This window comes from Astatotilapia calliptera, chromosome 17 (assembly GCF_900246225.1).
Source record: "Astatotilapia calliptera chromosome 17, fAstCal1.2, whole genome shotgun sequence".
Taxonomy (NCBI): domain Eukaryota; kingdom Metazoa; phylum Chordata; class Actinopteri; order Cichliformes; family Cichlidae; genus Astatotilapia; species Astatotilapia calliptera.
The window spans coordinates 8,897,596-8,911,631 of record NC_039318.1 but is presented as its reverse complement, the minus strand read 5'-3'; the positions used below and the strand labels follow the sequence as shown (position 1 = coordinate 8,911,631).

General features: G+C 42.2%; 1 protein-coding gene across 4 annotated transcripts; it reads left to right on the top strand.

The window, feature by feature from the left end:
* The first annotated feature begins 323 nt into the window (after window positions 1–323).
* On the top strand, window positions 324–13,639 carry b3galt2 (UDP-Gal:betaGlcNAc beta 1,3-galactosyltransferase, polypeptide 2). 4 transcript variants are annotated; one of them, XM_026147461.1, is made up of 2 exons: window positions 324–497; window positions 11,339–13,639. In XM_026147461.1, exon 2 carries the CDS (start codon window positions 11,536–11,538, stop codon window positions 12,865–12,867), a length of 1,332 nt encoding a protein of 443 aa, XP_026003246.1. In that variant the 5' UTR covers window positions 324–497; window positions 11,339–11,535; the 3' UTR covers window positions 12,868–13,639. The 4 variants fall into 4 exon arrangements, with proteins under 4 accessions (XP_026003246.1, XP_026003244.1, XP_026003243.1 ...); XM_026147459.1 differs by having other exon boundaries at window positions 324–531; XM_026147458.1 differs by having other exon boundaries at window positions 324–1,186.
* The last annotated feature ends 397 nt before the right edge of the window (window positions 13,640–14,036 follow it).

Below are 14,036 nucleotides of genomic sequence, written 5' to 3'. Positions count from 1 at the left end.
ATGAAAATAAAGTTTCTAAAATCTTCAGTTATCAGTTTGATTATACCCTCAAACTGAAAGATGAAGAAAACTGTCCCCTAAATTGTCAAATAACAATATGAATGCAGCATGGCTTGATTAAGTTTTAATTGTAAGAGTGTTTGCTGGAACGCAGAGTGTGTGTGTGTGTGTGTGTGTGTGTGTGTGTGTGTGTGTGTGTGTGTGTGTGTGTGTGTGTGTGTGTGTGTGTGAGAGAAAAAGAGAGAGAGAGAGAGAGAGAGAGGGAGAGGGAGAATACAGGGAGGACATTTTTTCACCCACGATCCTTGAAGGTAGCATGAGTGACTGAAGTGGGTCACGTGAGATGCTCCGCTAAGAATGCGGTGACGTGGGAGAGTTCTGTCAGTGTAGCGGTGTCTGACAGCCAGCTTCCCCGGGCCAGTAGGTACCTCGCCCGGCTGAGGAATCCGACCGGGGTCGCTCTGAGACGGAGCACAGGAGAAGGAAAAAACAAGAAGGTGCGGACTGAAAACCCGAAGCAGGGAGGTGAAGGTAGATGAGTTGTTGTTTCCGTTTCCCACTCCAGGACTCGGGGAACATGTTTTGGCTGTGATTGGACTTATATATGGAAGATTATATATATATTTTTTCCTATTCTGCTCATTTTTATTACTCCCCTTCTGCCTAACACCAGCTTTCCGAGCATCGTGAAGTACCAGCCGTACTCCTGCTGCTCTGTCGCTTTTCAGCGGGCTCCCCGATAGCCTTGCGGGGCGGGGATGCTGTGGTGTTCTTGCTTTCATTCTGACATGAAATAACACATCTGAGCAGCGGGCCAAACTTGGATAAAATCAGAAAACAACGCAGAAACAGAAAGGTGAGGGGATGCGTAAATGAAGTAGAGGGCAGCAGTGTAGAGCGGGCACAAGGCGCAAGACAGGAGAGGAAGGAGAGGGGGAGTCGCAGCAGGAGGAGAACCAAAACCCGCAGGTTTGTTGAGCTTGTGGGGATGAGAACGAGGAGGAGGGACCTTACGCATTGAAGGTGTCAGTGCGATTAGAAAAACAGGGGGAAGGGAACTAAAGCCCAGATTGTTTCCAGTCCTGAGAGACGGTGATGGCGAGTGCAGGCACCGGGGTCCCTGCTCTCCCTCAGCCGACCGCAGCCCCATCAGCTACCGCAGCGGCAGCAGCATGAGGAGGAGGAGGTAGGCAGCCCTGCACGTCTCATCGGTCCCCCCACATCCTCATTATTCATTTAGCCTTCCCCGCCCTCCTCTCCCCTCCATTACATCCACCTTTCTTCCCCAGCAGCCTTGACGAGTACCAATCTAGCCATCAATCAATTTCTCCACACACCTTTGTCCCAACATCATGCATCTTGTCTCAGATACTTTCCAGAAGCCCCTCTTCCCCCCCCTACCACGGGGAAGGTGTACTAGAGGACCACTTATTTAAATTCCACTATTATTTCTTCCCCTAAAAATGAATGTTGTCCACTTGCCTGGTTTTTGTGTGACATTCCTGGAGGCACAGTGTCAGCAAAAGGGGTCAGTAGTGCATGCTGTATTAGTCTCCATAAAAATCAAGTTTAGGAAATCCCTCTGTAAACCTGCCAAGATGCAAGGCCAGGGACTTTCCATCGATCCAGTTCAATTAACAGGGGTTTTTTTATCCACTTCATCATGTCGAGCTGCCTGAGTGTTTTTGGGCACTAAAGACCGTGCATAGTTGGGGGATATCTGCTAAATGCTGCGACGGAGAGGGAAAAAAAGGCTAACCTCCCCCGTCAGGGTGTTCACTCTGACCACCAGACTATGAAACTTTAATAGGGTCTAATTTTCAAACCCCCTTATAATTTATTACAGTGGCGTCTGAACCGAGTCCTCAAAAAGAGTCCAAGGGAAGAGAACATGTGCAGGGTGTTAGGACTGTGAGAGGTAAATACAGCAGTAATAGTTTTCAGATAGCACAATTAACGGAAGTGGATAACACTTTCTGTGTCTGTCACTCGCTTAGAGAAGTGCGATGCTGTAGCATAATATTTACAGCTGCGGTGGGTCCTGGATGCCAAAGCTTGATTTCCTAAAAGGTCGGGAGTCCAAGTCAAAGTCCAAAGGCTGCTCAACACTTTCTGTTGTCACTGCCATTACTCAGACCTAAAGCTATTTAAAGACCAAGCGAGTCTAAATGTTTACTGTCTACAGTGTATGTGGTAAAGGTTCAGTTTACACGAAATTGGATTACATCTGTGGAGTTCAGAACGCTGATGTATGTTTGAAAATAATCCATTTTTTTAAATCACTTTTTTTTTTAATCCAATCAGCTTTGAAACATCTAAAGAGAATCTGTTTAATGTGATGCATTGGTCAGAATCGGCCGATTTCCACACTCGCAGCCACAAGCTGAGGTTACGTTAGTGTGGAAGTTCCTCACTGTGAGCAAAAGACAAAGATTCATAAAAGTAAACCGTCTGTAGCAACAAACAGACGCTTAAACATGGTTGTTTTAAAAAAAAGCTAACAAAGGAAAAATGACTAAAGCAAACCCAGAGCTCAGAGCCAACCACAAACCAGCAGCCTCGGTATGAGCAAAGGATCAAGGCAGTTATGGGGAAAATGATGGAGATGATTGAAAGAGAGAGCAGAGTCTGAGGTCCTGCTTTCTGCTGAATTTATACATTTACTAGAAAATGACGTAAGTAACATCTGATATTTGTTTGTTGCCCCTACTTTTGTTTGCATGGTAAAATATGTCAGGTAAAGATTCGTGTGCTAGCGAGTCATTTTCAGTGAATTATTTGCACCACTTCCTAACAGCACAGTGTTTTATTTTCAGTTGTTTGCCTGAGAGAACTACCAGCAGTTTGGGGGAAGTTGTAAACATTAACAATTTATCTTGTTATGAAACATTTTTTTGCAACAAAAAACATTTATATTACAGTATTTATCAGTTATTTGATTAATCAAAGTCAGTTTAAAGAAATGGCTATCTTAAAACCAGAATATGAATAACACTTCTTGATTAGATACCAGAAAAGTTTGTAATTTGGGTCAGCTGACCTGATAAGGATCAGATATGGCTATGTCGTGTGTTGGAAGGGCTCAAGTGGCCTGGCCCACATTTGACCAGGCTCTAGTCATGAAGGATATTAAAAAAAATAAAACGCAGCTGGCCATCCAGAGTGTCTCGTCTGTTCAACACTTAGCAAGAACTCAACCCTCCCTATCCTGCCGGCCCTTTCCAGGCTGAGTCAGACAGCAAACAACGTTTTCAAAGGGTCTGAAAATTATCCTTTTTCTTTAGTTCTTGGACGGCAAGTCTGTGGATTATTTAAAACATCATGACAATCTTTTACTTTTGGCGGGGGTAAAGATACAAGGCGGTTTTATTTTTAAACCTGTAAAAGTACAACAAATGCCAAATTTCCTTCTTTTGTATTTGGGTTTTGACCTTATCAATATTCTACAGATAAAACGACTCGTCCACGTAACTAAATATATCACAGGAACGTTTGTTTTTGAGTAAAGCGTTACTGACAGAGGACACTTGGATTTATAGACAGAGACAAAAGAAAACAGTGAAATCAAGGAGCAGCATACACTGTGTGCCGGCTCTTTAATCCAGTGTCGAAATTAAAAAATTGTATCACATGAATTACATGAATTTTACAAATTATTATTATTATTTTTTTATTAGTATACTAGCAGATTAGACTCAGACAGATGTGTTGAGAAGAAGCAGCATATTAAAGGGGATATGAAAAGCAGTAACCTGAAGATGGTTTCATTTAAAACTCAAACTATTTTTTATTTCAGTGTCTGTTTCAGTATATTAAACTTTGTTCTATAGCTGAAGGATAGTCCATATAGCACTTTTATTTTATTCTGTTTTAGTTTATTTTATTGTGTGTGTGTGTGTGTGTGTGTGTGTGTGTGTCTCTCTCTCTCTCTGTGTGTGTGTGTCTGTTTTTAATCTTTCTCTGACCTTTATTTTGGTGACACTGTGATTTCCATCCAAGGTTACTGTAGATGTGCAGTTGACTGATAGTCCTTGGAAAGATTTTTTGGTAGACTGTCAAACAAATGGAATTTGAATAGAATTCATAAATGTATTTGCACATCTAGATTCAGTTCTACAACATGCACTCTTGCCTTCTACAAATAAATTGTTGTTCTAAAGTACTCACTGAATTTGAGTGTGTTACTGTAACAGGATGCCACTGGCGCAACAAGTCAGTTGGTGGAGATTCTTCCTTTCCAGATATTCCACGTAACAGCTGTTACTGCAGAGTAAGTGAAAGTGTCTTTTTGCTTCTTAACCTCCTAGGACCTGGCGTCCACATATGTGGACATCGCATTTTGGGTTATTTAGACCAAAATACTAAATTTTGCTCTACAAGGGCCTGATATCCACTTACGAGGACATTATACTGCTACTGTTCTATCAAAATTTTAAACGAATATCCTCATTTGTGGCTCTTATTTTGATTAGAAACAAAAATTAGGTTAAAAAAAATCTGGTAATTGTTTGTTTTTACATTCATCAGGTCCCAATCAGCCCAAATATCAAAGAATAATTAAAAATGCATGCCGTGGAAGAGTTCGGGTCTTAGGAGGTTAAGTCTATTTTTCGAGGTTTTGCTATTCTGTCATTTTTCTCTTCTCTTTATTTCTTTTCTCCTTCCCCTAACCACCAACTGATGGTGGCAGGTGGCTTCCCCTCTCAGAGCCTGCTTCTACAGGACGTGTCTTCTTGTTAAAAGGGAGTTTTTCCTCACCACTATTGCAAAGTGCTTGCTCATAGGAGAGACATTGATTGTTGCCATTTTTCTCCAGAACTGCAGGGTTTTTACCTCACAGTAGAACGTACCTTGACGGGAGTGCTATTCTGATTTCGTGCTACCTAAATAAACCTTAACTGAACTGGATTGAATTCTTAGTCTCTTCAGGTTTTTTATTCACTTGCTTTTCATTTGCTGCACAGCCCACCATAGAAACATATTAGTGATCAGCCTGGTGTTGAGGTTGGTTCATCTCTTGGCTGAAGTTTTCCACATGATGGCCCATTAGAGACAGCTGATATAAGCTTTTGGGAAAAAACTTCTTATCATCCCTGTGCTAATGTATTTATATTAGCCTAAACATAGCTATGTAGCTAGCCACCATGTGGCACATCATTGTATGTAAGTTGGCCCAGCTTGACTAACCCTTTAAATGTCACAGCTAATGTGTTTTCTGTTTAGTATTTTAGACATACTTTGGTCAGAACCTGGTATCTCATCTTTAGTTAGAAACCAGTGAGATAGCTTCCTGTTAACGTCCAACTCGGCTGAACCCTTGAATGTAAACTTAACTGTAATATCTGGGAGAACAGCCGCAGTGATCATTTTATTATGGCTGAAAAGATCTTTCTCTCTGAGTGGTGGCTCAGAGTTTGATTGATTTGGAAAACTGAAGCAGCATTGGACTGGGAAATGGCTAATGACATCAGATTTAACAAAGGGATAGATCAATGCCTGCCATAGTATAAAGTAAAGGATGAATTAAAATAATTTGAAGTTGATCAAAGCAACCTAAAATCTACTAGATGGATAGATTAATTTGTTTTCTTGGCAAAAATGTGAAAAAAGACAACAACAAAAAGATCTTGGCCGTCAGGGTTTTTTTGTAAAGAAAAGTTTGAGCTTGAAACTAGTTTTTGGTTCATCACTAGTTAAGACGCAATTTATTTTAATAATTTTTATTTAAAGAAATGCAGTTTTCTTAAGATTGTGAAAACCCTGCTTTTCACTTTAGTAAATATAACCAAAGTAAAGCTGCCAGCTGGCCATTCAGAAATAGAACAACAGTGTGGAAATTAGAATAGGGATGACCACCACCCCTGATCTCAAGTTACTAGTATTCTTGGATTTACATGTTGAACTATTCACTGCAATCAGATGGTAAACAAAAGGCTGAGAATGAAATGACAGGTTCTTGAAGTGGAGTGCTGCTGAACAGAAGTGAGGAATGGATTATGTCACAGTGGTTCCCAAACTTTTACACACTTACATACACACACACAGCTACCGTCCCTCCATTTAGAAAGGCAGAGGCGCCACGGTGTAATTATTTTACGTGTAGTTGTTTGTTTCCTGTGTAATAATATTCAACATTGCTATCAATACAATTTTCAAAAAATGCCTCTCTGTGCAAAATGGGTTCAAAAACATAAACAACTGTGGGATACTGTTTGTCTGTGATTTGGAGAGCCCAGTGCGTGCTACTGACGCAGGGAAAACCAGTTATGCAAAGGAGACCTGAATGTGCTGGATACTTTACTGAAGGTATTTTCAAACTTGATGCCAAAAGGAGGGCTTTATAGATGAAGGTCCATGATTGAGGAGATCATATTACGTGTCAGCATTTTAAATGGTGACTTCATTAGAAAATAAATTTAAAAAGGAGAAAAAAGTATTAAAAGCTGAGGTGGATTTGCCATGTGTGACTCAGTTGTTATGAAGAACATCCATGAGTAGTCAGTTTGCCCGACAGCTAAAACACAGTGAGCGTTGCAAAGCTGCATTCCTTGTTTGTTGAGCAGGTATGGTTTTTGACTCCACCTCAGATATACAAAATAGGTAGTCACTGTCAACCTGGCTATATTTAGTTATGTTTCCATGGAGTGCATTGCTCTAAGCTGTTCTACATAACTTAGGTTAAATAGACCAAAATGAGCCTGGATTGGATGTTGAATAGACAATAGACATTAATAGACCGTTCTCCACGAAAATTGAAAACAGAAGTCATAGCTGCCGGACACGTTATTTCCTCAACATATTTTTTATGATTTCAAATTTTTTCTAACAGCTGTTACTTCAGCAATAAGGTAAGAGCTGTGAAAAAACATCTATGTAATTTGCATATCTACCTGACGTTTGATTCGTCTAATTTAGTTCAGTCAAAAAGAACTGCAGTTAAAATAGTACTGACTTTATGGAGTTAAAGCTTAAGCGATGAGGCAATTCAGTTACAGGACAGGAAATGGAAGTAATTTGAGGATTAATTATTTTGAGTGTCTTTTGCCATTCAGGTACAATTGAGCATTACTGAAACTAAGTAAGACAAAAGTATTTCAACATTTTTGCCACTTCAATTTTCAAATGTTTTAGAATAAGTTACTCAGTTGCAGTTACCCTCAGTTTATGTGTATACAGTAGCACTCATTTGTACAGTCGCAGTCATCACCCTATGGTATTAAACAGAACAAAGAATGTGAGAATGATAACTCTTGGTCACAGTTGAGAGGAAGTTAACAGGAAAAGACTTCTGGTAGAAAAAGGTTAAGTGAGGGGTTTTAGTAACCTGCTTCGACTGATTGGGGAAGGAGGGGAAAGACAAGGAAGGAAGGAGAATATATAGAATAACGTGCAAATATTTCTTTCAAAATAAGACACACAACTACAACACGGGAAAAGACCCAGGGAAACCGAGTTAATGATAAAGACCCTGAAAACCATAAATTTCACAGCTTTATGATGTATATATAGTGTTGTGAAAAACGTTTTCACTGGACTCTGCAGCCCTGTGAAAACTAAGTACACCTCATGATTCAGTAGCTTTTAGAAGCACCTTTACCAGCAATAACTTGAAGTTGTCATTTTCTGTACAACCCGTTCTTCTTTACAATTTAGGTTCAGTTCACTTATGTTTACAGGCATTCTAAATGCACAGGTGACCTAAGCTCTTGCCATATCATTTGTGGACTTTTTCTGGGTATTGCAACTCGGAGGGGGGGCTATTTTTCAGCCATTCTGTTATAGGCTTGCTGGTATGCTTGGGACCACTGTCTTGTTGCATGAACCAGTTTCAGTCAAGCTGTAGCTGATCTACTTTCGTCTACAGACTAGTTCGTGTTAGATTCATTGAATGCAAGGTGCCCAGTTCCCGTGCCTTCAAAATAAGCCATGTCACCCCTCCACCACTGTGCTTGCAAGTTGGAATGAGGTGTTTGTGCCGATTTGTTGTTTTTGGTTTTTGCCAAACGCAGCCCTGTGCATTATGCCCAGACATCTCTAGTTTGGTCTTCTCTGTCCAAAGAACATTGTTTCACAAGACTAGTTTTTCCATACAAGTTATATCTCATTCAACCACAACACTCAGGATTTGTTTGTCGATGTTGTTTAGCCTTTGATGGTTCTTTTTAGAGATGCCTGAGCTTTCGTTACTCCAATGAAGGCAGTATGGCGTAACACTAGTTTAGCATTAAAATAAATCATAAATGTAGTGGTTGCTTCAAGGCTGGTGTTATTGGAGGAAACAGGAATGTCAAATGAACCACATAATCAGTCGGACCGGTTCCAGTGAAGCAGAATTTAACCTCTAACTTCAGTGAGCAGCCGCTCTGTGAGCCGTTTTCCTCAAGAAAATGTGTCACTATCACAAAGTGCATTTTTTTTCATCAAATGAAGGTCATATCTTCATTGACATCGGCAAAGCTTGTTTTGCATGCGTCTCACAACATGTTCACGCAAAAGCAGTCTAGGCTGCTTATGCAGGCATAGAAAGAAAGAAAGCAAACCGTGGTGATTGGTGTGTGAATATTGGGAGTTTCTTCCTGCTGATTTTAAGGCTGAGAGAAAAGGCACTACAATGTATGCTTAGTATGTTACCAAAGTGCCACTCCCCGAGGCGTCATTCTGACTATTGACCGCTGCTGAAACGCTGGGGCTTTAATTAGCACTAGTGTAACTAATTGGCTTATATAGAAGGGACATTGATGGGAGCGAAGAAAATGAATTAATGAGGAAAGGCATTGGCAGATTAAATTGCACTGGTAAAAATTAAAAATGGATGCCTGATCTCCTGGTGAAATTGGCATTTAGATCCAAAACAACGTCAGAAATCCATTGAGGGTTGTAAGCGCGTGGGTGGGGTAGATGTCAGATTTTGCGTGTGTACCCGTGCGTACATGTTTATTTTTATGTGTATGCGCCTCTGTGTGTGGACTCTTCATCAGAGCTCATGGAACTACATGCTCATTTAGCTGACAGCAGAAATCTCTCAAGCGCTGGATGTGCTTCGATGTAAAGTACGTTAACCTTTAAAACAAAGCCGGCCCTGGCCTCTCTCATTCTCCTGTAATTGCTTGCGCTGGGTAAGCACACTCGCCTGAAAAGGTTATCGTGTTCCTTGTCAGTTGTCATGATGAATGAGCAAACATAGCAGGAAACTGAAAATTGCAAGTTTAGATTTAGAAAAAAAACACTCTCTCATAGCAAGCTGGCATGTTGCATTTGCAAAAATTATTGCTCCATTGTTTCGTATCTCAAATTATTAAAAAGCAAGCAAACAAGCAAGAAAGGCAATGCAGGCAGGCAGTAAATTAACACACACAGGAAGCAAAAGGGGATTCTAGACTGCTACACTGCTGCTACATTAATATTCGCCAGAGTCTAGTACAACCTCCAAGTTTCTGCTGGCATATTCTGTTTTCTCTAGTGATGTGTACTGCCAGCATGAGTGTGTGTGTGTGTGTTAGTCAACGTGGACAGCAGTGATGATGTTTGCGTCAAGTGTGAATATAATTATGTGTGATGTGCACATGCATCTTTTGTCTGTGTGTGTACACAGATCTGATTATGTGTGTAGCGTATTTGCTGTGTGTATCATTAAATCTTGTCGGCATTATATTCTGGGTTTGTCTGTCAGTGATCCCAACAAAAATGATTGCATGTGTGCTGTTTGCTATCCATGTGATTGACTATATTGCATAGTAAATGCTTTTTTTGTGCAAGATGACTGTTTGCCTTGGTGACTCGCTGAGCTGGTGCGTGTATACCACAATCTTTTTAGGTAAATCCTGCTTCAGAACAGTGCGTTTACAGAGCCAGGCTCATTTTAGATCATGAACCACATACAGCGTACTCTGATCTTAAGTGTCAGTCAGTGTAAAGCCCTTTAATTACACATTTAATCTGTGAAATATCTTAATATAGGGAAAAAAGATGGACATTTTCAACTTTATGTCTTGGTTTTTTGTATATGACAAAGAAAGGCTGCTGTAGTAAATGAACAATATGTCAGTATTGGAAATAAATGTGTAAAAATAACAGAAGTAGTTCTGGGTTGTCCTTGCCTAGACTTTCCTGTAATTACAAATACTTTAAACTTTTTGTTAATTCACAGGATTAACAAAACAGTCAGATTTGAGGCTTTCCCAGGCCGATTCTGGCCAGCGGACCTTGAATTTGTCACCCCTGGCATAGAGTTTTCTAAGTGGCTTGTCTGTCAGTTGCATTCTGCGCATTCACCATTATGTCTCTCTTTGTGCACAACGTCCTGTTGGACAGCACACATAATCACGTAGATTTTTGTCCACACTGTTTGCCTGTTTCCTTATCTGTCCTCTCCTTATACTGTACGTCTCCATGTTCCAACCTCAAGCAGCCTGGGTGATCGCAGCTAGACAGTAGGCAGCATTGATAAGCTGGAGGTAGAAGGTGAATGGCTGGTGATGGCTGTTATCACCAGAGGCTGGCTCAGGCTTAGGCACCGCTGCCTGCTGGACCCTGAAAACTCACTTTGACAGATGCATCTCCTCCCTAGCTGTTGACGCGCTGCGGGGGGCTGATGACACTTGCTTGCCCATGCGGCTCAGGGTAGCGTTTGCTGGCACCGCGTTGGGCCAAACCTGCAATTTATAGTTTGCCCCAGGCATTAAACTGAGTAATGACATGCAAAGAAAAAAAGAAACCACCATCTCACCATGCCTACCACCAATCTGCCAGCCCAAAATGTAGCTTCCACCAGTCTTGACTATTTTAACTGGGTTTAACCATGAGATGAATTCCTGATTCCCTTTATTTTCTGTCACTGTGCAAATTTATGGCCGTCAGTTGTGTAAACCATGAGATAGAATTATTCGGGATGTGTTCTGTATATCAGCAACTAGACACAACTGGGAGTGCTTGTTTTTCAACCATACAGATGCACTGTATGCATAATTTTCAGAGCAGCATCCAGGCCCTGCCGTGTTGTTCGTCCCTGTCCAATCAAAGATACAACAGTGCTCACGGTGAATCAGCTACTTCCTTTTGAACTGTTAAGTCAGCTTACCGAGAGAGCCATTTGCCATATTGGACCCTCCATCCACAGAAAGCTCTAACTGAGGGTTTTTTAGTCAAAGTCACTCGAGCGTGTCAAAACAAGCCATGAGAAAAACAAAGCACAATTAATAATTAGGTTCAGTTCTTTCCCACAATAAAAACCACACCTGCAATTCAGACAACTAACATGTGGCTCTGTGCCAGTGAATAGGAGGTGCTTTTGGGCTGCTTCCAAAGCTGTTTTCTCAGTCTCCTTTTTTTCTCTTTTCAGATTTTAACCCTGCTCTAAGCTGCATCGGAGGGGGTTCAGACATTCCCCTGACTCCACCAGGAGGCTAACTCCAACCTGTCTGTCAGCTCAGATAACCCTCTGATTGTTGACAACCACATGTTTACGGTGACTGTATGTGACCGCCGCCGCCCATTCTCGAGCAGCAGCAACAGCCTCCTGCGACCCCGACCTGCATCATGCAGTGGAGACGGCGGCACTGCTGTCCCATCAAGATGACCTGGACCGTCAAGCGCTCCCTCTTTCGGACCCACGTGGCCGGGCTCGTCTCACTGGCCCTGCTCTTCGCCGTTTTCTTATTTTTCAGCCACCAAGACTGGCTGCCAGGGCACAGCGGGCCTCGCGAAAACCCGCTTGCCTACACTGTCAGGGGCCTTCGAAGCCCCAAGGGAGAGGCGAACCAGAGCAACTCCCTGAGGGGCCTTTGGAGGGAAACAGGGAATGTTGCACCAAAACCTCTCCTCAACCTCAGCTCTCAGCAGGGTGAGGGGGCAGCAGGAGAGGCAGCAGTCGTGGGGGGAGGAGGAGGTGGAGGAGCCAGAATGGGTGTAATGGGGCTCGGGGACTCGATGAGTACTAACAACACGCTAGAGAAGGAGATGGGTGTTGGCGGGAGGCTTAGCGCCCAGCCCTATCGATACATCCTGAACGAGCCCTTCAAGTGCAGAGACAGCACACCCTTTCTCATCCTGCTCATAGCTGCTGAGCCAGGACAGGCCAATGCCCGCAATGCAATCCGCCAGACATGGGGAAACGAGAGCGTGGCGATGGGCCTGGGGTTTGTCTGTCTTTTCCTGCTCGGCACAGGAAAGAGTTCGGACACCCTCCTTCAGAGCAGAATCGAGGAAGAGAGCCGTGTTTACCACGATATCATTCAACAGGACTATCAGGACACTTACTACAACCTGACCATCAAAACTCTGATGGGCATGAACTGGGTAGCTACCTATTGCCCACATGCTTCCTACGTGATGAAGACAGATAGTGACATGTTTGTCAATACAGAATATCTCATCCAGAAGCTGCTGAAACCTGAGATGCCTCCGAGGCAGAGGTATTTCACTGGCTACCTGATGAGGGGCTATGCACCAAACCGAAACAAAGACAGCAAGTGGTACATGCCACCAGAGGTGTATCCAAGCGAGCGCTACCCGATATTCTGCTCAGGCACGGGGTACGTGTTCTCAGGGGACATGGCCGAGCTGATCTACCAGGCCTCGCTCAGCATACGCAGGCTGCACCTGGAGGATGTTTACGTGGGAATCTGCCTGGCGAAGCTGCGCATTGAACCAGCACCCCCTCCCAACGAGTTCCTTTTCAACCACTGGCGTGTGTCTTACTCCAGTTGTAAATACAGCCACCTCATCACATCCCATCAGTTCCAACCCAATGAACTCATCAAGTATTGGAACCACTTGCAAAGCAACAAGCACAACGCCTGTATCAACATGGCCAAGGAAAAGAGCGGCAGGCACAGACACCGGAAGTTCCACGGAGAGAGGCCTCCGTGATGGATCCTGCGATTACACCCCATCTTAAAAAAAAAAGAAGAAAGGTGGGAAGGATAGAAGAGTTCAGTGTAACTACAGATGGTGAAGGGCATGTTGAACTCTCAGCACTATACCTTATGGGGATAAGCACATTGTTTTTGGTATTGTGTACAGTTGATTCAAACTATTTTTTTAATCAAAAAATGAAAAAAATATGTATTGTAAATCTATTGAGCTATTTCCAAAAGGGAGAATGGGGGACATTTCTGTGTGAAATGGAGCGTGCTAAAAAAAAAGAAAAAGAAAAAAAAGCTGCAGCTCAAGAGCGGTGTTTATGATAATTCAGGTGCCAACAGAAAGGTGGTAATTTATGCTCTTCTCTAAAGGGTAGTACTGTATGTCACATTCTACGAATACACAAAAAAAACAAAAGGAAAAAAAAGAAAAACATTAAGACACAAGTGTGTTTACAAAGACAAAGGGAAATGTACATGTACTATGTCAAAAAGTTATACTACCTAAATATGAATGAATGATATGAACCTTTGACGTTGACCAGTTATGCTGCCCTGTTTCTCAGTGTTTACTTTCCAGATCTATCGATGACTACCACCCTAAAGAGAAGGTTTATCTGTCATATACTGTATTTTATTTAAAACGATCGACATGAACGCACCCAGAATCACATCAGAGATGACTGAGATTGTATTTTTTAAAGCTTTACATTGACTATGACTCTGCACTTCAGCAAATGTGCAATGAATCTGTTAACGAATAAACGTTCCAAAATCACTTTGTGTGCAGCAGTGTGTGTCTGTTTTGTCGGGGGTTCTTCCTAAGCTGTCGAACGTAAAGTGGTGTGGACCACCGGACGTTAGCAGAGGAGCTACAGTGAGCCTTGGCATCAAAAAGAGTACCGAATGGATGGAACACATTTCTGCTAATAGAAATAACTAAATTTCCCTCATATGTATCCAATCGGGCGGACATCTATTCACTGCAATGTCCTGTGCTTCACACTTTGTCCACACAAACCATGCAATAAGCCCTGTACCTTATGTACAGTGGCGGTGAAAGTTGTTCAAATGCACAGCAACTCAAAACACCACATGAAAAATAGTTAAAAGCAAAGAAAACCATATGGAAAAAAACACACAAGCGAAATTAATGAAATGCCACAAAAGCTTACG

What these genes read in the sequence shown, in the direction of transcription:
- b3galt2 (XM_026147461.1), top strand. Translation starts at nt 11,536, where the DNA reads ATGCAGTGGAGACGGCGGCACTGCTGTCCCATCAAGATGACCTGGACC.